The 27065-nt window shown below is 47.0% G+C and overlaps 1 protein-coding gene across 2 annotated transcripts in view; it reads right to left on the bottom strand.

Moving 5' to 3' along the window:
• ttyh2 (tweety family member 2) overlaps positions 1-27020 on the bottom strand; it is a 39097-nt gene extending 12077 nt beyond the window's left edge. Inside the window, exons 1-5 of one of the 2 annotated variants that reach the window (XM_049015340.1) lie at positions 26897-27020; positions 17173-17284; positions 10215-10435; positions 9256-9351; positions 6069-6141 (exon numbers count right to left, since the gene is read on the bottom strand). In XM_049015340.1, coding sequence (XP_048871297.1) covers positions 6069-6141; positions 9256-9351; positions 10215-10423 — 378 coding nt within the window. In that variant the 5' untranslated portion in view covers positions 10424-10435; positions 17173-17284; positions 26897-27020. The remainder of the gene's footprint in view (positions 1-6068; positions 6142-9255; positions 9352-10214; positions 10436-17172; positions 17285-26896) is intronic. The other variant, XM_049015339.1, reaches the window with a different exon arrangement.
• Between the last annotated feature and the right edge of the window lie 45 nt (positions 27021-27065).

Raw genomic sequence — 27065 nt, 5'->3', positions numbered from 1 at the left:
TGTACTTTGTAAATATGTCAGATTTATGTGAAGTTTGTTATTTGACATCAAAGTATAGACATTGCAAAACGCAGTTTGGAACACTTGCAGAAACATTATAAAAGTACATAGTAAGCAATGGTGGCAGTTTGTTCTGATCCCAGATATCTGATCACCAAAGTCTTGGCTACATGAAGATGACTAAATGGTGTAGCTGCAACATTCAGCTGGATAAATAAATAAGAAAAACCGAACTCATGTCACTATTTCGGGGCTCCTTCCATTGAATATGTAGGAGCTCTCATGTGTATGAATGAGCCATTCACACCTGGCCACACCCCCCCCCCCCTTTTATGGTGCTGATGGGGATGTACCTGGATCGCGTTTCACCGCTGCGTTGTTCATCTAATTACCATGCGAATGCGGTTTGAATACGTGGAAATGCGGGTATTTATAATGCGAATAGTGATCTTCAGGTGAGGGCGGTGCTACACCCCCCAATCCCCCCCAGTGAAGGGAAAACAAAGAAAGGTGACATGGTTTACTTTTCTGCCAAAAAAAAGAAGACAGATTACGGATTTAGTCAGTATTTTTTTATGTTTCTCCAATACGATTTCAGCGAGTTATGAACTTTAAAAACACAAGAAAGATACGCAGCATCGCAGATGATACCGTCAACTACAGAGGGTTAATGGCTCATTGGACAGCTGTGTCCCTCTGCCACAAAAAGGCATCCGCCCCTGGCTGCCAATGCCACCCCCAGACGAGCTGTGACCCGGACGCATGGCCCGGAAGTTACGCTGGTTAAGGTGGAACGCCTGCCTCAGTTTAGCCAGCACCCATCATGTAGAGCAGAAATCCACCTTAAACACGAAATGTGACTAAGGGTGCCCTCCATAACGCTTAATCTCTGCCTCTGACAGCCGGATTTGAACGGGTCTGACCTTTGCGTGACCCTTAATAACAGAACATATGTCTTCGCTTTGAATCAACCTCCCTGAAAGCTTATAACATGCCTTTAATAGACAACTCTAAATCCCCACTGCTACCCAAACATCCACTAATCCACTATTCATACATAGCCAGCACTCATACAAATCATTCATGACATGTCTCCAATAGCTTCCCCCATTAGCAAATCAATTATTCAAGCAGCACTTCAGATATGTGCTGATTCTATCTTGCTTGACCCACAGGTCGCTGACCTTTGATCTGGGCGCCAGAGCTCCTCCCATCCACATGCATCTGCTCCCCTTACATCCGGCTCACATGTGCCACTCGAGGTCTGACTGTGTTTGTAGCCAGTAGGCGGCCGGCAGGTCTGTGTCAGCTTTAATTAGAGTTTTAACGGCATTTCACACAATGCTGATTTCTGTAGGGACACCTTGCTGTACGTCCTTTACACTCCTGTTACCCCCCCCCCCCGCCTTCAAACCCCTGACCCTGACAGGTACGTGACCCATTCCCCGTCCTCTGAGAGTGCAGGCAGTGATTCTCTGGCTGGATCCCAGCACTTGTTTCTTGCCTCTCCGTAATATGGGGGCCAGGTGGCCTTGGGGCGCCCCCCCCGATGCGCGCAGGCGCGACTCTCTGACACATAGAATTGATTCAGCTCATCTGGGAGCCACCTGCAGGGTCCCTCACAAATCGCATGGCCGGAGCCACATGGAAAAATGAGCGTATCCCTCTATCGATGGTCCCGCCCCCCCACCTCGCCATCCCGCTGAGGGCTCTGCTGGGGCTGCCTGCACTTGGCAGTAGATGCTGAATTTTTACGACCCATTCCCTCGTCAGACTGCTCTTTACGTCCTCGATAAAAGCAGCCCTTCTGACCACAGCACAGTAACAGCATACTAAACGCACATCTATGCGTGGTGACCTGTGATCCGAAGAGCTGAGTGATAACAGCAAACGGATCTGAGTCCTCAGAATGGCCTCCAAACTTCAGGGTTTATTATGCCTCAGCTGCAGTAGTAGATTGATTTAAGAAAATTGTATTATGTTGTAACATTCATGAAAAAAGACCTTATGACCTTTCAGGTTTAAGATTATCATAACTGTAGGATCCCAGGAGTGTGGATATACGGCAACCAAAGCTGTAGCTCTGATGTCATAAGAAACAGCAGTGACATCACAATGAAAATTAGTGATGCAATAAAGAAAGGCTGTCTTGTCATGGGGAAAAAGTCTTGACATAACAAGGAGACACTGTGATGTCTTGGGGAAAGGCTTTGGTGTTATATGGAGGCTGTGATATAACGAGACAGTGGCATCATAACGTTACATAATGTGATATGAAAACAGCCACAACATGACACAAGAGGACATACGATGACATAAGAAGGAGACACGACTGGAAGTGAGAGGCATGATAAGGTGGAAAGATGTGAGGGAATTTGAACTCTGATCATCTCCCACCATGATATGACACCAGTGCTTTAGGATGAAAAAGGCAGACACACACACACACACACACACACACACACACATGTAGACACACATACACATACACACACAGACACACACACACACACAGACACACACACATGTAGACACACATACACATACACACACAGACACACACACAGACACACACACATGCAGACACATATACACACACACAAACACACACACACACGTAGGGTATACCTATCCTTATGGGACCCGCTCATTCACTTCTATGGCAAAAATACAAACGCTAACTATGACAACCTTAACCATTCATAGCAGTCACTGATTTTTATAAAATACAGTTTTCCTTTATGCACACCAGGAAACCGGTCCCCATAAGGGAAAAAAACGGATATTTATCACGTTATGGGGACATTGTGTCCCCATAAGGATCAGTATACCCACACACACACACACACACACACACACACACATCTGACGCTCGTTAAAGTTATCATCAGTTAAAGTTATTTCCAGCTCATTCCGCCGGCATGTGACCCAGTGGCAGGACTTCATTATTCCGGCATGTTTTATTTTCTCTGTCTGCTTTCAGGCACCTCAGGAACACAAAGCAGCTGTCAGTCTGATGGCAGCCCACGGGTTCGAATTAGACTCGCAGAGTCATGTGACACGCTGGGCGTGATGGCCATGAAAGATCTGGCTGGGGGATAGATGAGGAGAGGAAAGAGGAGCCGCTTCCTGTCAGCGCGCACATACACAGGCATGCACTCACAGGGGACGGGGGAGGGGGGACTCACTGGTGCGGGGTCCATTAATATCACAGCATTAGGCATCCAGTAACTGTATTGTTCAAACTGCACTTTACACAGAGCAGGAGGTTAATGATAACTGCATGATCACAAAGAGCTTCCAAGATGAGCTGTGCACTGTGTGAGAGTGCGGGGGGGGGGGGGGGGGGGCATCCAGCCAGTGTCATCATTACCATGAAAACACAGAAGAGCTATGTGATGTTGATCCAGCCCAATAATCCCGGCAGCCTTTCCTCCGAGACCCTGCCAATGTCTTATCATGTGAAATTTGCATATTGGCACCGACTAAAGAAGCCCTGCTTTCCCCCTGAGAGCCCATAGGAGGCGCCGCAGCCTCCACGTCACCCTGTTATCCACACATTCCCAGCCTCCCACTCCATGACGGAATGGGGCCAAAAAACAAAAAAAAAAGCATAGTGACAATGAAATTCATTCAAATAATAAGCATGAAGCCTAGAGGACTGAGCAGCAGCCTGCCTGTCCGTGTCTAATTGGGCCGTCTCAGTCACACTGTCAGTTTCCCGTGCTGCGAGGCAGGGAGCCACATGGCCCCAGGAAGCTCCCAGCACCGGCACAGCGGCACCCATGTCAGCAGGGAGGTGCTCCCTCTCATCTTCTCAGGGAGTGACTTTCAGGCATATCTGCAGCCACCCTCCATGATGGACCCGCCATTCTGGGCTCCCTCGCTCCCAGGACACAAACCCGCCCTTTCAGTGCTGCTTTTCGCCTCCTGTGGCTCCGGGTGCTATCACTATCTCTGACTACATCTCAAACCTTCACCTAACAGTGGTCCTCAGCTTGGTTGTCCAAACAGAAGCCTGTTGGAAAACGGCTAATCCGTCTTTATCGCCCTTCGCCTTCAGGGCTGTAATACGGCATTTTATGCAATCTTAGCGGCTTAACTAGAAAAGGAATTAATTCTTTGACATTATTAGTGGTTACTTTGGCTTAATTCATCCCTGACTGTGTGTGCTAAATCACTAACAGCTTCTGGGACGTTGCCTAATAAACGACAGTCTGTTTTCACAGCCCGGAGTACGGTGAGCTGCTCAAAGGCCACAAGAAATATTGCCCCCACAGTATCTCAGTGCGGCACACAGACAGCGTAATGGGGGGAGCGGGGAGGGGGACGGGGGTTGTACAGGACTTACAGTGCAGAACACAAGGCAGAGTGAGACAGAGGGGCTGAATACAATGAGTGATACACATACATAAGGGGCTACCTAAGGGGCTACATAAATACATAAAGGGGTTATGTACATACATAAGGGGCTATATATACGTAACACAAGGCTTTATATACATACATAAGGGGCTATATACATAACACAAGGGGTTATATACATACATAAGGGGCTATATACATAACACAAGGGGTTATGTACATACATAAGGGGCTATATATACGTAACACAAGGCTTTATATAAATACATAAGGGGCTATACATATACATAAGGGGCTATATACATAACACAAGGGGTTATACATACATAAGGGGCTATATACATAACACAAGGGGTTATACATACATAGGGGGCTATATACTTTACGCAAGGGGTTATATACATACATAAGGGGCTACATAAATATATAAAGGGGCTATATATGTAGTACAAGGCTTTATACACAAAATGCAATCTATATGTACAATGAATACAGCAGCATATAGGAGATGAACATACACTGAACAAAAATATAAACGCAACACTTTTGTTTTTGCTCCCATTTTTCATGAGATGGACTTAAAGATCTACAATTCATTCCAGATACACAATATTACCATTTCTCTCAAACATTTCTCACAAATCAGTCTAAATGTGTGATAGTGAGCACTTCTGCTTTGCTGAGATAATCCATCCCACCTCACAGGTGTGCCACATCAAGATGCTGATCTGACATCATGGGTAGTGCACAGGTGTACCTTATACCAGATCTGGTTGACATTCCTGCTGTCAGCATGCCAATTGCACGCTCCCTCAATGCTTGTGGCATCTGTGGCATTTTGCTGTGAGACAAAACTGCACATTCCAGGGTGGCCTTTTATTGTGGGCAGTATAAGGTACACCTGTGCACTACCCATGATGTCAGATCAGCATCTTGATGTGGCACACCTGTGAGGTGGGATGGATTATCTCAGCAAAGCAGAAGTGCTCACTATCACATATTTAGACTGATTTGTGAGAAATGTTTGAGAGAAATGGTAATATTGTGTATCTGGAATGAATTGTAGGTCTTTAAGTCCATCTCATGAAAAATGGGAGCAGAAACAAGAGTGTTGCGTTTATATTTTTGTTCAGTATATATGATACATTCAATACATAAATAAATAATAATATAAGTTATAATAAAGTGACCAGTGCCAGTTGGGTTGGGGGTATTTCTAAGCAATGAGTAGGGGGCAAGGTGGGCACCTGATTTCTTTAATTCAGTCCCCACACTCATACATCCTGCCCTCTCTCAAAACCATTTGGTGAATTAGGTCCTGGATTCAAACCAGCAACCATCATGGTTGCAGCATGGAGCTCTTAACCACTGTGCTACCAGACTCCCCCTCTGTTTGTCTCTCATGCACATGTCCGGTGCACTTCCTGTTCTGGGTGTTAAGCGCCAGGGGGCTGATGGGCAGACAGTGGGAATGTTTCCCACTGACTGCTGTCTCACAAGCAATTAACAGCAGTAATAATTAGGTGCAATTTGTCTTGCATTGTAAGAAAGTGTGGACACGTTGGTCCCCCTCCCTCCCACACACACACACACACACACGCACACACACACGCACACACACACACACACACACACAGAAAATGAAGAGCAGCAAGAATTAGGTGCTATCACTTAGCATCCCTGAAGAGGGCGATGTTTCTCACCACGGCTGTGGCGAGGTCGGCTCCTAGCGAGGCCCAGCTGAGGATCAAGGTCAGGACGCCGAACACCATCATCCTGGAGAAAGAAGGGGGGGGGGGGGGCAGTCAGAGACGTCACACCTCCATGGGGGATGAACAGCCATTGAAATTAGTAGCAAAATGAGTAGAAACCAGGACCAGACGCATTTACATTTAATCCATTTAGAAGACACTTTTTCCAAAACATACATTTTTTTTTTCAAAAACACGGTCAGTCACTCCCTGAAGCAACTGGAGTTTAAGGGTCTCACTCAGGGGCCCAGTGGTGACATCACTCTGCCGACAACCGGATTTGAAGCGGCAGCCTTCCTAACCCACAGAGCCACAAGGGCTACGTCAGCATGACAGACGCTGGAGGACGTGCGGCCCATCGCACAGTGGGCGCTTTCAGAGGCATGAAAATCTGCACCCACCACAGCTGCTTTAATCTCCACAGGAACCTAGTACAGGACACGAGTTTCATGATAACCTACAGACACCAGCTACTATTAGGACCACAGGTATCTCTGAAGAGACTATTTTCTGAGCTGCGAGAGTCGACACACAGGGACCATTTTCACCAGGGGGACCTATAATCAGAAGCTATTTGCGGCATTGTGGGAATTTTTGAGCCACACCGTGACAAAGTGTAATGCACTAGTGCAGTGACTGACCGCTGGGATCAGCTTCTTACTGAGGGAACAGAACTAATTTATCCTGAGCTTCATGGTCTTCTATGGACAGCTGAGTCAAACATACAGTAGACAGAGTATGCATTCGTGTGTGTGTGTGTGTGTGAAAAGTAGATTGTGTGTGAAAGAGCAAAACCTCTACTTTTCACTCAAAAATCCACAGAACATGATCCCAGAACTCTTGAGGACCAGACAGGTAGTGGTTTGCCTGCCCCCTTCAGAAGATCATGATGATTTCCTCAGTTTATAGTGTCTGGACTGCCACCATTTAACCGACTTTTGAAGAATGTCTTTCAGATGGTGGAGTCAGAGCGCTGAGCAGATCTCTGGGTGCAGGTCCAAGATTCTCTGTGCCTTTCTGCACTGATCGCTACCTGCAAATGTCTGAACCATTCTCCGTTTGGCAAGATACAGCAACCACAGTAATGTTGAGGTCCGAGAGCCCAGAAAACACTCTGTAACTTTTCAGACAGACAGGTATCAACAACTTTTCAGACAGACAGGTATCAACAACTTTTCAGACAGACAGGTATCAACAACTTTTCAGAGGAATTTCTTCTGATCCCGCAATGATCAAAAGTTCCTGTGTGAGGACAACTTCTCCCTGATGGTCATGGCCACGGAGAGTAAGAATTATACCAATTTGGTGGTCTGCTCCACATCAGGTTTTGCTGTTTTGCAAAGTAATTAAACAGGCCCTTTTATTTGGGGTGATTTATTCTGTTTGGGGTGGGGGGTTATAACTTCACCGCACTCATGGATGGACTCCCTGTACACACACAGAAAGATCTGTCTCCTGAAAATCGCTGTGACGTGCCTGAAGGCAAGAGCTTTTACCCTGCACTGTACCCCCCACGCACTCCAGCGCCAAGCTAATTTGCAACTTTGTATTGGTTCAGATTGTCTATAACAGATGAGGTCCGCTGGTCCCTGCCGTGCGCCTTTAACGACATGCAGAAAAAGAATCGGATATACCGGACTCGCATGTAATGGAATTTCGCTTATAACGGACAAAAAATTTTCCCCCCAGGGCCGCTTTTAGCTGTAATTTTGTTCGCTATAACGGACATGCAGGCTCCGCCCACAATGCGTGCGGCGTGCCGGTGATATCCAGAGCAGATACGTAGTCGGGATTATTAATAGTCATGCATCTGGTCAGGTAAAGTTGGATTACTACATGTACAATATAATAATCTATACCAGTGTGTCTGCTGGGGTGTGGCATGAGTAAATGGTGTCCTGTAGTTGTGTTCTGGGCGTACAGCAACTCTGGATATAACGGACTTTGGATATAACAGACTGTGGATAAAACGGACTGTTTTGCCAGGTCCCTTGAAGTCTGTTATAACAGGATTTTACTGTAAACAGGCCTATAATGTGTTATTCCTTTTGATAAATATTTATAACCATTTGAATTTTTTTTATGAATGCATTTTTGTTGGTTGTGGATGTTTTTTTGCTAAAAACATGGGTCTCAAGTAAAGTGCCATCATAACATTTGACCTTAATTGATCTGCTAACTCTTTGCCTTATTTTAATTTGAACTTCTTTTTTTAAATATCCTGAGGTAAAACATTGAGGTTCAGAAAGTACAAATCCAGACCAAGGTTTTGTTTCAACCAGTCAGTTGAGTCTCTCTGACTGTGACCTAACTGGTTGGTTGAAACTAAACCATGGCCTGGATTTGTACCTGTTTATGTCACCCGAAGAGGGGGAGGGGGGTCGTTTTATCATCTAGAAGGGAACACTGGTTTTACCCCCTCCAATCCAAGTAATTTTACTGTTTGATGTATTTCGCTTTTTACTTTTAAAATAGAAGTTATTTTAGCAAATACATTTTTCGTTCTACATAACTATGTCATGTGTGTCATGGTCTCTCACTTTTGAGCATCTTCTAAACATAGTTCTGGTTCAGCTACTTGTGTACTGCAGCATTGTACCCCACCGGTGCATGACGTCTTTGCTGGACACATCACCAGCCAGATTAGCATTTCTCCATGTGCCACTTACTTCACTACCTTTCCCTCCAAGGTATCTGTTTGTTTTCTGGTTACATACCATATTCACCTTTTTCTAACAGTAATACTCGCGTCCCTAAATGTAACGTCAGACAGGAAGTCCAGCCAGATGACAAAGCCCTGCTCAGAAGCCAGGATGCTGTTCTGTGTGACTTACAGTGCAGGGATAAGGGGTTACATGTAGTCACCTGTAAGCACAGCTATAACAAAAACTACAAAACAACATCCCGTCGTCATGTGTACAGAAATCCCTAAATTAGATTTTTATCTGTTGCTGAAATGTTCTTTTACGCTGCCAACACTATCCATGAATGAGTGAGTAAGAGCTGAATGATCATGCTTGGGAAAAGAAGGCCTGTCAGGAGGAAGGCTGGCACCATGCCCACGCAGGAATCCGCACGTCGGGAACGGCATCAAAGACCACCTGCTCTACCACTAGGGGGTGAGAGAGGGCACACTCACGTGGTCAGCAGCAAGCGGGACTGCTTGGCCAGTCCCAGGCAGGTCACCAGGCAGATCACCAGGTCCAGGATCAGCAGTATCAGGTATGTGAGCCACCTAGAGGACAGGAGGGAGTATGACAGCATGGGTGCCTAGAGCCAGTAAGAGCCAGATATTTAGTTATGCACACTGTAAAGGAGATGCTGCTGCCCCCTTCTGGGGAAGGTGGTGCTGAAACGTCACTGGGAGCCTTTCTGGCCCAGTGTCTCGATCTGGATGGCACTAGACGGCTGTCATCATCGTGAAAACTACGAGACGGGCCGCCTCTTCTATCCTCCTCACGTGTCGATCTCGGTGACTACTCCAGCTGCCAGGCCGCAGAAGGAGCAGAGCCAGGGGTGTGTGGGTGGGGGGGCTTTGTGTCCGCTCAGCATCAGTATCATCACACTGCGATCTATGCTCACATTGAGGGACGGGACAGTTTTAATGTGGGGTAGTGCAGAGAGGGAGAGGTAAGGAGTGTGAGCTGCTGTGGCACGTCGCTGCACCCACCACACGACACATCACCTCAGGGATGAGATCCGAGTGCAGCAGTGTCATACCTCAGCACCACACTAGTCCGAATGGAATGGAACAGTGTTAAGATTTTTCTGATGGCCTGAGAGCCAAACCTGCCAGCAACCCCCAAATTTTCCTTGAAAGTCGGAGGACCTGCTTGCAGGGCTGGATGTAGGTTAACATCATACCAGGATGAAGCAGTTGCAGGTTAAGGGCCTTGATCAAGGGCCCAATGGAGAAGGATCACTCTTGGCAATCATGGGATTCAAACCAGCACCCTTCTGATTGCTAGCACAGATTTGTGTGATGTCCCGCCCACCTCTCCTGCCATTTGTGGCACCCCTCCCACTTTTGTGTGATGTTTTGTGCAGCCTCCTGCCTGTGAGATGCCTACTTCCCCCAGTCCCCGTGCTCCCCCTCACCTGTAGTACTCGGCGCGGGCGATATGATCGGCCGCCTCGGCCAGGTCCACCTTGCCGTTTTCCCAGTCTGGCAGGCCTACCAGTTGCCGGATGATGTTGTCGGCCATTTGCTGCATGAAGCGCAGCGTCTGCACATAGTCACCACGTGTGGCGAAAATCTCGTCCAGTCGCTCCAGGTGCTGATTTAACCCGCTCTGAATGTTGCCCATGCTGTTCCCCACCTGTAGGGGGCGGAGTGAGCCAATAGGTGAACAAGGGATGGACAGGGGGCCTGCCACACCCTACCTTCACAGCACACCTACCCTATTTCCTGTAATGCTCCTCTGTACTTCTCTGGCGTTAAAACAATCAGTTAATTTTCAAAATAATAAGCTATCCCAGTGGCAGTAGGATTATGGGATGAGTTATGGGTTAATCAATGTGAGGTCCGTTTCTCAGATCTGTCTTTTGAGGATTCGCTTGCAGGAACTATTTTCATGCAATATCCTCACTTGTCTGGCTCAGCTTTGAATGCAATTTCAGAGAATCCATCAGTCCTGTGGGGGTGGGGTAAGGTCCATTTTTATTATTTATCTGATAGGACAGGAGATGCACCGGACAGCATGCATCATATCAAATAGGGGTCATGTGAGGTTAGGCTTTCTTTCTCATGTCAGGATATGTGAGATTTTAATACATAAATGGGAAAACGCGTCTCACTGGACAGTTATTTAGCTGTAAGTGTTGAGCCATAAGTATTGGGTGTGGTGCTGTGGGGATCAGAGGACCAGGCCTTTGTGCCTTGGATCTGAAGGTCACGGGTTCAAATCCTGTGCTCAGCAGAGTAGCCAGGTTGCTACTGGCGTTGCCGCACACTAGTTTGAATGGAATGGAATGTGCCAGTGATCAGACTGACCAGACATGTTTCCTGCACTAGGGGGATGAAGGCATCAGTGTTAACAAAAGCTAAATCACACGCTGGATATGAGATACTGACAAGGCCACAGCTCCGATACGAGCTGCGGATAAGTAACGAGCAGCGGATAAGTAACGAGCAGCGGATAAGTAAGGAGCAGCAGATAAGTAAGGAGCAGCAGATGAGTAAGTAAGGAGCAGCAGATAAGTAACGAGCAGCAGATGAGTAAGGAGCAGCAGATAAGTAACGAGCAGCAGATGAGTAAGTAACGAGCAGCGGATAAGTAACGAGCAGCAGATGAGTAAGTAAGGAGCAGCAGATAAGTAAGGAGCAGCAGCTGCTGCAGGCTGATGAGTTCAGGCAAACGACTTGGATAGTGAACATGTGTTATTAAATTATTATAAGACCATTATTATCTTATTATCTTACTGAAATTCTTAGCACTAATTTCAAATCCATGGCCTAATGAAATGTACTTCTCACTCTGTAATTTAATTTAGTCTCACTTGATGAATGGTTTCTGTATATAAATCCACTTTTATGCTTTTTTAATTTTATTACTTTAGTTGTTTTTTGTTATTGTTATATTTTTCGGTTCAAAATATACAAACAGCCTTAATGAGCTATGGGGCCAGCTGACGTTAGAATAAGGTGAACTTAAGAAGGCATTAAACTGACGTTTGTGGTTATATGACAAATAATGTGGGGGGGGGGGGCAGGTTCTGGTGGTCCCACTCATGTTTCTGGGGGCAAACGAGGTCCGCTTTGCAGGATGGACGGGATCCTCACGTATCTGATATTTTATCATGCTCTTTGACATGGCAGATGGTATCCGCTTTCAAGAGTAGGTGCTGAAGGCTCCAGAGGTCCCGGTGGGGGGGGCTTCTGCTTAACCCCCCCCCACCCCGCTCCATCTTCTGTGATACTCTTGGTTTGGTTTGGTATTTTATACATTTCTCTGTTCCTGCATGTGAGGGACAGGAACGAGGAGGTGGGGCGGACTAGGATGCGTTACCATGGTGGCAAGCTCCGGGGGAACAAGAGGCAGGTCACGCGAGCATCTTGCAACCCCGGCAGAGGGGCAGGGAGCATGAAAGGCGCTGATTTTCAGCATGACCATCCTTTCGGGGCAGGAAGAAAAGCTCTTTCTGTTGGGGCTGAAATCGGAAGAGCAGTTGGGGCCAGACGCTCCGCTTTGACGGAATGTCCTGGAATCTGCTCCTTCCCGTGAGAAAAAAAAGCAATGGCAGGAGAGCGCAGGGAGAGAGAACGGCATTCTGGGTCCTCAAAGGGGTTCGATTAGAAAAGCAGCAGTGGGCTAATGGATGCCGTCAAACTGAAGGCGTTTGGTCCTCATTTGGAGGAGTGGTGGGGGGGGGGGCATTCATCCTGAGGAAACCTATTCATGGACACCTCTTTGCCTTGGCTCAGCGTAAAAGGAATGCTGAGGGAGGGAGGACAGGGGGAAGCGGGAAGCAAAGAGGCCCGGTTCGGCCCGGTCCGCTCGCCAGTGAAAGGGACAGTCAGATTTCACCCGAAAAGAGCAAAGCGAAGGTGCCCCATTTGGTGCCTGTTACTATGGTAACAGCAGTGTCTGTCAGCTGTGCATGCGGTGGGCCATGTGACCACTGGTACTAACGGGGGCACGTGGCCTGGAGCCGCTGGGCTTTTGCCTGCACCAGTCCCACCCCGGGCATGTGACTGCTGCTAGACGAGAACAGGCTACAGTAACTGCGATTTGGGCCCCTGGTCCTTCAATAGATGCTCCTTTTAGCTCTGAAAGAACATTCTTCATAGTTCTTTGCAGGCCTGCAGATGATTTTTTTTTCTGTTGACATGTGCCATCTGTGATTTTTGCAGTGTTTACCATGTTCTTTAAGAGGCCAATAGCAGGGACAAGATAACAAGAGAGAGGGGCCCCCCAGGGCCTCAAACTAACAGACAAATGAACAGAAACGAACCTTTAGGAAGTACAGCAGGCACAAAAATATCAGTGCAACAAATATAATTTTTTTCTTGATATTTAAAATACTACTAATTGAAACAAATAACTTCAAGAAATCTTTGACACGTTTTAGGCTGTCCGTCCTGGCTTGCAAAATTCACAACAATGTATAAAGACCCCCCCCCCCCCGGAATGTGTTTTACCACATAGGAACACATTAACAAGCCAGTTCACAAATAAGGAGTGAACAGGAATCTTCTGTGGTCCTGGGACAGATCCCAGATCTCCAAGTCAACCTGGAGGCTTATGGCTGATCACTCGTGCCTCCCTCCAGGGTGCCACCCTCACCCTCAGTCAATCCCATCATGCACTGCCAGAGATGTACTCGTGGCGAAGCATGCCACAGTCAAACGTTTTCCTTTTGAAAATATCTTCTTCTTATGTGCTTAGTGTAGAAATGATTTGTTCCATCTCTGAACTGCTTTAAAGAATCTTTGTGCTCACATCTCCTCTTTTAAAAGAATCCGTAAATGAATAGTTCTTGAATGTTATGAATATGACACCCTCCTGAGGACGGCCCACGGTGAGCCTGAACCCTGACCTCCCCCGCAACAACACACTGGGTCTATAAACATCATTCTGAACTCCAGTCCACAAACTCCTCCACACTCCACCGTGCATCTTGTGTTTTTATGACCCCCTTACTGTCGAGTCGCCCCACTGCCCACACACAAGGCTCTGCAATTAATGCCGGGTGTGCCCCCCACCCCATAACTTTTAAATAGACTGTATGCTTGTTTATGACTTTTGTTCCAGCTGGTTTGCCAGGACCTTAACAAAATTAACTGCTACTTATAAAACATTATGTTCATTTCCTCTGGATGGAAAATGACACCAAGTCAGCTGGATCTGAGTACTTTGCAGTTATTGTAAACACATGGGGGGCAGTGCAGATGGAGTCTGGTATGGGAGGGGCTTCCTCTGGAAGCAACAAATCAGCTGTCAGCTGGGATTTGGTTTCTAAAGAGAAATTCCCCCTAATGGTCCAATGGGTTCCACTGCAGCACCTACGACTGCTCCCTCAGGCCTGGCAGTGGGTGAAGGACAGGGAGGGAGTGCAAGTCAGACTGCGACTGTGAGTCAGACTGCAACACTGAGTCAGGTTATGTGACCGTGAGTCAGGCCATGTGACCGTGAGTCAGGCCATGTGACCGTACTCCTCATCTCTCTTCCTACTGGAGCTCGCATCACGTTCAGGTCCTTGGTGCTGACTTACAGGGCCATCTCCAGCAGTACTTGGACTTCACGACACAAGGAGCATCATCCAGACCAGGGGGAGGCAACCCTGATCCCAGAGTGCCGGCATCCAGCAGGTTTTCTATCCTACCTGATGAGTTACTGTCTGCCTGAGATCAGGGGTGGTTCATCAGAGACCAGGTAGGATGGAAAACCTGTTGGGCACCGGCACGCCGGGATCAGGGCTGCCTGCCCCTGCTCCAGATGTTGTCTTGTGTGGTTCCCTGGTGGTGGAATGAGCTGATAAAGCACGTTGTGTCATCAGACTTCCTCTCTACCTTCAAGACCCATCGGTTCCATGAATTCCTCCACTAAACTGATGCCTCTTTATGTTCATTGAATGCTCTTGTGTTGCACTGACTGACATTAAATAGTCTCATTAGGTTCTTGCTTTGTTAGAAGTTCTTGTGTAGCCCCTGCTCCAATCCTACTCACACTCGTTCTTGGGCATTCATTGGAAGCTCAGTCTAGCAGCATTTATTCCTCAGACAGCTGAGAAAAGTCCAAATGTCCACTACAGTTCTCACCGAGGTGCAGCATTAATACTAAGCGCTGTTAGTGACTCTCTTTTGTACTGATCTGCCCTAGTTCTCTAAGACCGTCTGACACACACTGAGGTGCAGCATTAATACTAAGCGCTGTTAGTAACTCTCTATTGTACTGATCTACCCCAGTGCTCTAAGACTATCTGACACACACTGAGGTGCAGTATTAATACTAAGCGCTGTTAGTGACTCTCTTTTATACTGATCTGCCCTAGTTCTCTAAGACCGTCTGACACACACTGAGGTGCAGCATTAATACTAAGCGCTGTTAGTGACTCTCTTTTGTACTGATCTACCCCAGTGCTCTAAGACTATCTGACACACACTGAGGTGCAGTATTAATACTAAGCGCTGTTAGTAACTCTCTTTTGTACTGATCTACCCCAGTGCTCTAAGACTATCTGACACACACTGAGGTGCAGTATTAATACTAAGCGCTGTTAGTGACTCTCTTTTATACTGATCTGCCCTAGTTCTCTAAGACCGTCTGACACACACTGAGGTGCAGCATTAATACTAAGCGCTGTTAGTAACTCTCTTTTATACTGATCTACCCCAGTGCTCTAAGACTATCTGACACACACTGAGGTGCAGTATTAATACTAAGCGCTGTTAGTGACTCTCTTTTATACTGATCTGCCCTAGTTCTCTAAGACCTTCTGACACACACTGAGGTGCAGCATTAATACTAAGCGCTGTTAGTGACTCTTTTTTGTACAGATATGCCACAGGCTCATCACTTTGCCCTGTCACTTATTGTTAATTATTTATTGCTGATTCTGTAACACTGTATTCTATCCACTGCATGACTTTATGTTGCTACTCTGCAAAGCCACATATCACATGTTGTACTAAATGTTGTTAGATGTTATACATTGTTAGATAAGTCATAGTAATTAGTATTTTGTTCTTAATATTTATTGTATTGTAATGCTGCACTGTCCAGTGAATTGTCTGTAGAATGTGGAGAAGGAATTCAAGACTTTCATTGCACTGTGCCTTATACATTTCACAATAAAACCTGATATCTTGACTGTTATGCCTAGTTGACTCCTTGACAACCGAATGTTTGTAATGTGTGATTCACCTCACTTGTATGTCGCTTTGGACAAAATCGTTTGCTGAATGTGTTAAATGTAAATGTAAATTCAAGAGCTGTCCTCTCAGGCTGTGACTGGGAGTCAGGCCATATGATCGTCAGATTGTGACCGTAAGTCAGACTGTGACAGTAAATCAAACTGTGACTGTAAGACAGACTGTGACCGTATGTCAGGCTGTGACCGTAAATCATGCTGTGACCGTAAGTCAGACTGTGACCGTAAGTCAGACTGTGACCGTGAGTCAGATTGTAACCGTGAGTCAGATTGTAACCGTAAGTCAAGCTGTGACCGTAAGTCAGGCTGCGACCGTAAATCAGACTGCGACCGTAAATCAGACTGCGACCGTAAGTCATGCTGCGACCGTAAATCATGCTGTGACCGTACGAGAACCATTTACCGTCAGATTCTAAAACTACTTGATAGTGCAGTTTCATCAGCTCGATGTCCTCAGCCATTCTGGGAGCTGGGAATTAAAAACACAGAAGCAGACGCTGGACTCTATGATGTGAGTGAGCCAAGGCCACAAACGTGTAATCAATAAAACTGAATAATTTATGTAAAATGTCTTTTTTTACATTTTGAATTGTTTAACGGTTTTGTATTTAGCTGAGCTTGACTCCACTTCCACTGTGACCCCAATTAAGTTGCCATGCCAACCAACTAAGCAGGACACCTCAGACTGGCACCAGGAAAGCGATTAGTCACTGGCCGGCTTGTCATGTGACTCCAGAGAAAAGCCTGTTTTGTTCCCAAGCACGTGCTCAGGGGTCCAGGTTTGATGATAGTAAGAGCTGCTCTGAGGCATTCTGGGAAATGCAGTGCCTAGGGGAACATGGTTGTTACGGTACTGCGCATTCATAAGATGACATGCTTCAGGCCTAGCTGAGGTCAAGGGTCGCATGTAAGGCAGGGGATGTCATGTACATCCCCTACACCCATTAAACTACACCAAAAACACTGTCTTCTTCTCAAGAATGACGTGACCCGTTTAGCCTGAAATCAGAACAGAATGTCACCTCCCTGGGGTAGGAGATTCCAATAATGCGACGTCCCAGCACTGAGGATGTTCTGAGCGTGAGTTTTTGTCACCTGTCCTGCGGATGTGCATTGCTGACCCCCGTCTCCCACACGAGGAGCAGCGGGAACCCTGAGCCCCACAAAGGCAGCGGCCGCTTACCAGGTTATCCACGCCGCTCAGCGTGTGGTTCACGTTGTACAGCGAGTAGGTCAGCTGATACACGCCGTCATTGGTCTCGCTGTTTCCATAGAAACCCACGCCAACTGCGGTGCTACGACGAAAAAAAGGAAAAGAAATGCTTTTTAATTAACATCCCATAATATCACAACCAGCAATAGACTGTCAAAGAGGATCTGGTGAATCTCCTGATGAAACAGGAAGTGGATTAAAGCGAGCTTGAAGGAGAGGTTACCAAGTTCTCTGCATGGAAAGATCACTGGTCGTCCTCTGATGATCCCATGTTATTCCCGGCCAAGATGTTAAACCCTGGCACCCCCCCCCCCCCCCCCGTGCCCAAATGTACAATGTGAGTGAAAGCAGGAGGGCCCAGACTGGCTAGCAAACCCACTTCGTCCGTCTCCATCAAAGTTCAGTCAGGCAGTCTGACTTTGGTACCCATTGGGGCAGAGTAGTCAAATTCCACTGGGCTTGCAGTGTGTGGATGGGGGGGGCATTGCTAGGTGTATAACGAGCCATTCCAATTAATCAGGGGATGGGACCCCATGCGGAGCCCCTGTGGTGATTAGGGGGGCACATGTCCAGGCTGCCGAAAGACCACCCACGGCTGTGTGTTGGGGGGTGGGGGATGGGGGTGGTGCTGTAACGGATTAAAGAAGGCAGCCATGTGTACTACCTCCAGGAAAATTAGGCAATCATGAGAATGAATTTGCCCTCCCTGTTCTGGAATGTTCTATACCCCCCACAGCCTGTCATGTTCCCCCTCCCCATGTGTACCCACAGTGTCAGGACACCTGGTTTCACACTGGGCTAGCTGCACCCTTTAGCACCCCCAGGGAACTTTGGGTGTGTGGACCTCCTGCTAAACGTGTGCAGAGCGGGGCATCGTCTGCACACGTGTGTGTGTGTGTGTGTGTGTGTGTGTGTGTGTGACTCGGCAGATGCCCGGTTGACCGATTGTGGGAGCATGATGGCTGAAGGTCTCGGATCTCTCTGTCGTCCTTCAGTGTTAAGTGATGTTATGAGGGAGTCAAGTGGCAAGGCAGCCAGCGAGATGAGCTGGTGCAGCATGTATGTGGCTGCAGTTATAGCGCCCCTCACAGGCAGTCCACTGCACCTCCAGAGACCAAATGAAACGTGCAAAGAATCCGTCTCTCCCCATTAGCCATCTCGGTGAGGGGGCTCAGGAATGCATAACCCATGATGGGTAAAATAGCCCCCCCAGCAGTTAGCTGTTTTGCGTTTAGGGGTTGGACAGGGCCCACAAAAGGAAGGAATCTGCATTAGAATTCCTCCCCGCCGCCCCCACCACCCGCCACCAACCCCAGGCTAAGGGAGGGAACAAAACTTCATCTGGATTTTGCAAAGATTTAGTCAGTCATCAGTATCAGCCAATCAGGAGGCCGATAGCAGCAAGCCCATGTGACCCAGCCACTGGTGAGAATGGACGGCGCGTCGAGCCCCCACTCAGATCGGCAACAAAAATGCCTTTCAGCCGTCGGAGGCTCCGAAGGAATCCTGACACAAAAGGAAACATCAGACACTGAATGGAAAGAAAAAAAAATAATCTAAAAAGTAACAAAAAGAGAGAGTGCTTTCTGGAGCTGTCATGACGAATTGGTACAAAATGCAGGGATGACAGCGGGGGGGGGGGGGGGGGGGGGGGGGAATGAGCCTTCATTCAGAAGGAAATTCCACTGAGTGGGAGAGATAGAGAAACAGAGAAAAACACAGTGTTTCGATTTGGAGCAAAACTACTGCACAAATATTGGGGAAAGTACAGGTACACTGGAGATGAGGCCAGCCAATCAGCATTCAGCGACCCACTGCGCAGGAAACAGTTCGGCAAGAACATAACCTAGTCAGTCACCAACTTATCAATAACTGAGATCCCTTAAAAAGATCTGTTACCAGAGAAAGAAACGCGAGGAAACTCTGGCTCTAACAATTCACGTCGTTTTAAACCCATACTCAGTGCATTTATTATGAACCACCACCAGGTCACGTGATCCAGCTAATGCAGTGTTTCTCAATCCAGTCCGCGGGGCCCCCAGATGCTCCATGTTTTTGCTCTCTCCAAATTCCCTGAGAGTTGAGAGGGAGCAAAGACCCCGAGGACTGGATTGAGAGACACTGACTGCTAGTAAAGCTTCTGTCATGTCCTAAGTAGAAAGTGAGTGAGTTGAAGGCAGTAAAAGGACCCCTGGATGGAATGGCTGGGGTCCCCCCAGGGAGAAGATGGTGAACATAAGAAATTTACAAACGAGAGGAGTGAAATTTACAAACGAGAGGAGAGAAATTTACAAGCTCGTTTGGGAGAACTTGACTAATAGCTCAGAGTTGTTAAAATCTTATCTAGCTCTGATTTAAAGGAACCCAGGGTTTTAGCTTACGCTACACTAGCAGGTACTCAAACTACATGCTGTGTAAAGAAGTGCTTCCTCAAATTCATTTTAAAATGTTCTCCCGCTAATTTCCACTTATGGCCACGAGTTCTAGTATTTAAACTAATATTGAAATAGCCATTAGGCTGAACAGCATCCAGACCTGATAGAATCTTATATACCTGGATCATGTCCCCCCTTAGTCTCTTTTGTTTGAGGCTAAACCGATTCAGCTCAGCTAACCTCTCCTCATAAGACATTCCTCTAAGACCAAGAATCATTCTCATCACCCTACGTTGCACCCTTTCCAAGGCAGCAATGTCCTTCTTAAGATATAGTGACCAAACCTGCACACAATATTCTAGCCATGTTATTTTTTATCTCAACCTGTAGACATTACATAAAGTTGCACCATAGCTAGAATCAAAGGTATTTAATCTGTACGATGCATCTCCACTGTAAAAAGGGATAGAATGCAAAGCACAGAGAGGCAAAGAATAGTCGCACTAGCATATAGTAAAGTACGATAATTGTGATTGCTGTGATATTAAAACAGAGAAGCACGTGTATTTCAAATTAATGTTTGACAATAAATAGTTATGCAGCTTAGCAACTCTAGAGATGTAACCCAACATCCTACTGGCCTTTTAGATTGCTTCCCCACACTGGTGAGAGTGAGACATGGAAGCATCAACATACACCCGAGGTCTTTCTCATAATCAGCTACCTTTATTTCCATGGAACCCATAAAATATCTGTACTTTATATTTCCGCTCCCTGCATGGATTACCTTACATTTATCTACGTTAAATTTCATCTGCCAGGTATCAGCCCAGTCGCTAATTAAATCCTAGCACCGACCAAGAGAATTCAGCCTAATTCAGCAAGGCCTAATATATGATTTAGCCTGCCGCTATACCAACATTCCACATATGTACCATACTGTGTTTTACCCCGCTTTCAAGTTTTGACAGAAAAATCGTAAATACGAGATGAGAGCACACAAAAGACACTACAAAGTCATTTTTACCAGTAAGAAACTTGAGATTTTCTTTAAGCAGCGAGTTCCTGAGTTGAGGGTGTGTCATTATAACAATCACGGCGGAGACAATGGACAGCTCCATTGTGAAAGGCAAATTATTTTGAAAGTAGTACATGTTATGTAGCGTGTCATTGTGAAACTGAATTGTTTTGAATGTTGAGCTGATTGAGGTGAATGGTGGACCGTGAAAAAAAATCTCACAAACCAGTGTAGGAGTGATTTAAACAGCAAGGATGAAAATGATTATGATTGTTTCGGGGAATGCATGCAGTGCTCAAGAAAAAACAGCGGAGGTGAACTTTAAATTGATTTAAAAATATATACTAAATAATCTTGAAAAGGAATAATCATTAAGATTGAAAAGGTACATTTTTTTCCCCATGGGAGTAAAAGTGTTTTAGTGAAGCTTAAAGTCTCTGTAAAGATGTAAGAATTGCTTGTGCAAAACTTGTGATGTTGGCATTAATATGTGGCATTAATATGTGGCATTAATATATGTGATATATATATCACATCACCCAGCCCTATCATATACTACAGCCATTGTTCAAATTCAGTACAAAATGCCCTGCCTCGCGTTGTGAGGTCATTCAGTGCTGGTTCCAGTTTTAACGTCAGTGGAAAACACCTTGAAGTACCGTACTTTTGGTACCTTCTTGCTACCTGGTACAGTGGAAAAGCATATTCCGTGTGGCTATTTTGTTATCCGAAGGCAGATGATACTTCCGAATGGTGCTGGAATGCACTAACAATGCAGCATCCGCTACGTTCCGTGCGTCTTCTGGGGCCAAGCCCAGGAAGGGGAAGCAGTGCAGCATGCGCAGAGCACCTAGGCCAGCTGCAGTCCGATTGCATGCATACATGCAGGAGTAAATCGACTCCCAATCGCATTATCTGAGTGTCTTAGTCCGAATTTGATTTAGTGCGATTTCAGTCGTATTAACATGTTTACATGCACTTTAAAAGTCAATTTGAGTCAGATTAACACAATAATTTGATTAGCGTGCATGTAAAGGTACAATTTCATGCATGTAGCCAGTCAGCTATGTGCATGTGGCCTGCAGCTATGCTAACATCCTCCATAAGTACCACGCTGTGCTTTAGCCTGCTGCTATGCTAACATCCTTCATAAGTACCACGCTGTGCTTTAGCCTGCTGCTATGCTAACATCCTCCATAAGTACCACGCTGTGCTTTAGCCTGCAGCTATGCTAACATACTCCATAAGTACCACGCTGTGTTTTAGCCTACTGCTAAGCTAACATACTCCATAAGTACCACTGTGTTTTAGCCTGCTGCTATGCTAACATACTCCATAAGTACCACGCTGTGTTTTGGCCTGCAGCTATGCTAACACACTCCATAAGTACCACGCAGTGTTTTGGCCTGCAGCTATGCTAACATCCTCCATAAGTACCACGCTGTGTTTTGGCCTGCAGCTATGCTAACATACTCCATAAGTACCACGCTGTGTTTTAGCCTGCTGCTATGCTAACATCCTCCATAAGTACCATGCTGTGTTTTGGCCTGCAGCTATGCTAACATACTCCATAAGTACCACGCTGTGTTTTAGCCTGCTGCTATGCTAACATCCTCCATAAGTACCACTGTGTTTTGGCCTGCAGCTATGCTAACATCCTCCATAAGTACCACTGTGTTTTGGCCTGCTGCTATGCTAACATCCTCCATAAGTACCACTGTGTTTTAGCCTGCTGCTATGCTAACATCCTCCATAAGTACCACTGTGTTTTGGCCTGCAGCTATGCTAACATCCTCCATAAGTACCACTGTGTTTTGGCCTGCAGCTATGCTAACATACTCCATAAGTACCACACTGTGTTTTAGCCTGCAGCTATGCTAACATCCTCCATAAGTACCACTGTGTTTTGGCCTGCAGCTATGCTAACATCCTCCATAAGTACCACGCTGTGTTTTGGCCTGCAGCTATGCTAACATACTCCATAAGTACCACGCTGTGTTTTGGCCTGCAGCTATGCTAACATCCTCCATAAGTACCACGCTGTGCTTTAGCCTGCTGCTATGCTAACATCCTCCATAAGTACCACGCTGTGTTTTGGCCTGCAGCTATGCTAACATCCTCCATAAGTACCACGCTGTGCTTTAGCCTGCTGCTATGCCAACATCCTCCATAAGTACCACGCTGTGTTTTAGCCTGCAGCTATGCTAACATCCTCCATAAGTACCACGCTGTGTTTTGGCCTGCAGCTATGCTAACATCCTCCATAAGTACCACACTGTGTTTTAGCCTGCTGCTATGCTAACAAACTTCATAAGTACCACACTTACGTTTTAGCATGAATGAATGAATGTACATTCAAAAGGAGTGTGGCATTATTACTACACTGCTGCCATGAAGGAGAGGAGCGGTAGCATCTCCAAGAGCATCTACAGGGTGGATATGAGGCTGGGCCTTCACAGGAGCACTTGATTGGCCATGTGTGCAGGCCTTTTCTTCCTCTGCCTCCTCAAACAGGCACCTGATTGGCCATTTGTGTAGGGCTTTGCTCCCTCAAACAGGCACCTGATTGGCCATTTGTGTAGGGCTTTGCTCCCTCAAACGGGGCACCTGATTGGCCATGTGTGCAGGCTGTTGCTCCCTCAAACAGGCACCTGATTGGCTGCATGTATGCGCCTTTTCTCTGACGCCATTCCTTCATTAGTTCTGTTTCACAGTTTCTAACTTTACAATGACTCCTATTTATGGGGATAATATCTCAAAGTGGTGCATATGTACAAACACCACGGACCATTAACTACTAACTGGACCAGTTAAAGCCAGGGAGAGGGTGTATCAAAAGGTCACCAGGGGTGGGGGCTGCCCCCCTCCCCCATCCTGAGTCACTTTCAGGGATGTGCTTTCACAAGAAAGCTTTGGAAGATTTGTCTGCCAACACTTCTACATTATAAAAGTCAAATAAAAACAGATTACTATGCTATCCATCCTACGTTTAACCGGTAATCCAGTACTGGTTCATGGGGGGATGGGTGCTGGACACACACACAGACACGCACACACACACACACACACACACACACACACACACACACACCACACACACATAGCAGGGCTGGACTGAAAGGACAGCAGAGTACAACAAAAGAGGATAGTTGTTATTTAGTTTTATTACTTTAACTTCTAGTAAAACTATTTGAGGAATTGTAAAATATAATAGAGCGATGGCATTCCTGCTCCCACAGCCGTAAACACTGGTGCACAAAGCCGCAGTCACAGAAGGACTGATTAGCCGTGACACTGAAGGGGTAAACACCCTCCATTTACACACAGAGCGGCCTGTTTGCATGGCTCTTTGGCTGCTGTTCCCCATCCTGCACTGAGGTTCTCAAAAACATAGCTGCCACTGAATACTGCAGCTGAATGATTCCAACTACGCAAGTTACTAACAGGAGCTTTTGGCAAACACACCCTTCTGTGTTTATACAGGAACTCCTACAGCTGCACCTACAGCTGGGGGTTAAGGGCCTCGCTTGGAGGCCCGGTGATGACATCACTTTGACCTTCCGATCGCAGGCCCAGCCTCCTAACCCACGGAGTCACACACCGCAGCCTCATCTCCCCATTTAATTGGCAGAAGTGGATTTAATCAATGAGCAAACAGAAAACCAATATGCAAAATGTCACAAAGGAAGCGTTTAAGTTTGGGAGCAGATGGTTCAGGTTTATTTTAGGGAGCCATCTCAGCGATGATCCAGGAACAATATGTTAATAAATTAAAGAGGAGGAATCCCTGGAGAGAACTCCAAACTCAAACTCTCTTTGAGCTCAGGGGACTGAAAATGTCAACACTGAGATGCTCTCCTCTTAGACGTGTGTGTGTCTGTGTGTGTGTGTGTGCGTATGTGTGAGATCGCTCCCCTTCCTTGTATTGTTCTATACCACCTGAAATTAATTAAATCTATTCATTCATTTCCCATCACCAATTACAAGGTACAGGACAGGATAACAGTTAGCAAGGAGGCCATCCCAGAATGCAAAGCATGCACGGAATACCCTGCATGAAATGCCAGTCCATCACAGGGCGCGCACACACACACACACACACACACACACACACACACACACACAGACCTGAAAAAACATCAAAATAACAGGATTTATTACATTATGGGAACATGTGTGATAATCCCAATTATCTGCCAAAGGAATGGAGCTCCCTTCCTGCTCACTGACCATTTTCCATGTATGTCTTCTTCGTGTTTGAATTCCATCAGTTAACCGTGTTTCAGATTTTAAAACTCACCTTTTTGTACCGTGTTCCTACTCAAAATTAGTGACAGAGAATGACTCCCGACCGTGAGCACATGAAAAGTGTGGGGATTAATGCTGCACATGAAAAAGAAAATGACCCCCCCCCCCCCCGCCGCCAACCACTAGCACCTTCACATCATATCAAAAATCAATCCACGCCTCCTAGGACAAAGGAAGGTCGGCACTCGTCTCAGACGGCGCTGGTTCTGCAGGAACGGGGCTCTGCAGCAGACACTCCGCCAAGGTTAGCGCTCCAGCTCAGTCTGTGCTGCCCTAATGTCCAGCTGGCCACTTAAACACCTCCATCCATAGTCGTATTTAGCATAGGGTCATGGGGGGGGGCGTGGAGGGCACCAGGCAGGAGAACAGCCTGCCTGAGGCACAGGTAGGGTGACCAGATAATCCATGTCAGGAAGGACATTTTCAGCTAGAAACTACCATTTCAATAAAAAGGAGCTGAATTTCACTTAAGCACTGACTTTGTTAGTTCACCTGTGCCCTTTACTGTACGTGTGCAATTTATTGAGTGGGACATTAGGCCTTTGGTTCTGCAGTCACATGACGAGGTGTAACTCCCTCCTGGAAGCAGAGGGAGCACGACGAGATCATGTGGCATAAGACTGTCCTCGCCAGTCCCATTCAACCGGCATCATGCTGTGGGGCAGGAATGTTGAAAGGACTGTAACTATTAGGATAATGACTCTATTGCATGTCCCCCCCGTCACTGGTACTATGGACATCAGTCTACAACCGCAACCAACACCCATCCTCCGTGGAACCACATGGTAACTGCAGTGCAAGGAGTGATCAGGGGTGCCCAGCTTTCGGAGTGCTACTGTTCTTCTTACCGTCACAACATTTCAAGGGTGTCCCCCTGGGATCAATAAAGCCTATCTAATCTAAATCTAAACCTAATCTAAAACCTGTCATAAAATCTAATCTAAAGTCTCACACAGACGTCCTGGATTAAAAGGCTTAATGAGTGAGGATGCACAGGGTGTCGTTTTAATTAAGTGATGGCTGCTGAGTCGCTTAATTGCAGGTTTGGGTGTCTTTTGAATTCGATGAGTCTGAATGTGAGATCCGGTTTGACAGAGGCCTCCTATCAGCAACACCGGACGATGGATATTAAGGGGTTAACCCCCCTCAGCCACCCACCCCCAAGCACCCGTCTCCTGACCTGCTCGCCTAATGCACGTCTGAGGCTAATGCATTCTCTCTCTCTCTCTCTCTCTCTAGGCCTTAAATCCAATCTAAGTGTCTCTCCACTTAGACCCCCCCAGCAAATCCACAGCTATCTCAGGATTTCTCAACGCCCCCACTTCCCAGGGTGTGTGGGTGGGGTGGGGCTTAATAGCGTGTCATAGAAAGAAGTGACTTGGTGCCGGTGGGGGGGGGGGGAGGTATTGGGGCAGTCTAGACCTTTCTTTACGGTTCTGATTCTGCTGTGGGGGGGTGTACCATCCCACAAAGCAGGCTGCATGAAGACCTGCCCTAACCCCTAATCTGAGGCCTGGCCTGGTTGGCCCCCACGATGCTCTTGTGGTCCCCATGCCGTCCTCATCTATTGGAGAGGTCCAAGTCAACGGCCCGGCTCTCACTCTGGAGATCCCCCCCCCCAATCCAGGGAACATACCACTTACTCACTTTGGCGGTATGTTTGTGGTATATCCCAGTTTGACTGAGTCCTTGCCACCCCCTCTTGACTGACCTTGGCTATGAGCTGCAACCCCCTGCCTCCCCAGATCCGCCACCTGCTCCCAGCTGCCTCTTCCCATTAGGCTTCACCGCATTATGTTACATTCAGTTACATCAGGGGGGGCTTTCAGAATCTCTTAGCCAGAAGGACTAAGAGCCTCAGGCCCCCCGGGCTACGGCCTTAGAAGCCTGTCCTGGGAGGGATATAAAGTCAGGGCAGGAATTGAACCCCCAAGCCTGTAGGTGTTTGGCCTGTGTTTCGTCATGCCAGGCCGCCGGTCCCCACCGCCCTCACCAGCTGATGAGGCCAGCAGTGATGGCTGCCCAGGTGATGCAGCAGGACCTCGGCCTTTTGCGATCCTCATCCTCCTCCTTGTGGCAGCAGCACAGGAAGCTCAGGTAGACAGCCAGTAGGAGCAGGTTCATATCTTTTCCAACAACAACGAGGTTGTTGAGAGAGAGAT

Source organism: Brienomyrus brachyistius, chromosome 5 (genome assembly GCF_023856365.1).
Source record: "Brienomyrus brachyistius isolate T26 chromosome 5, BBRACH_0.4, whole genome shotgun sequence".
NCBI classification, from domain to species: Eukaryota; Metazoa; Chordata; class Actinopteri; order Osteoglossiformes; family Mormyridae; genus Brienomyrus; species Brienomyrus brachyistius.
This window is presented reverse-complemented; position numbering and strand designations above follow the sequence as displayed.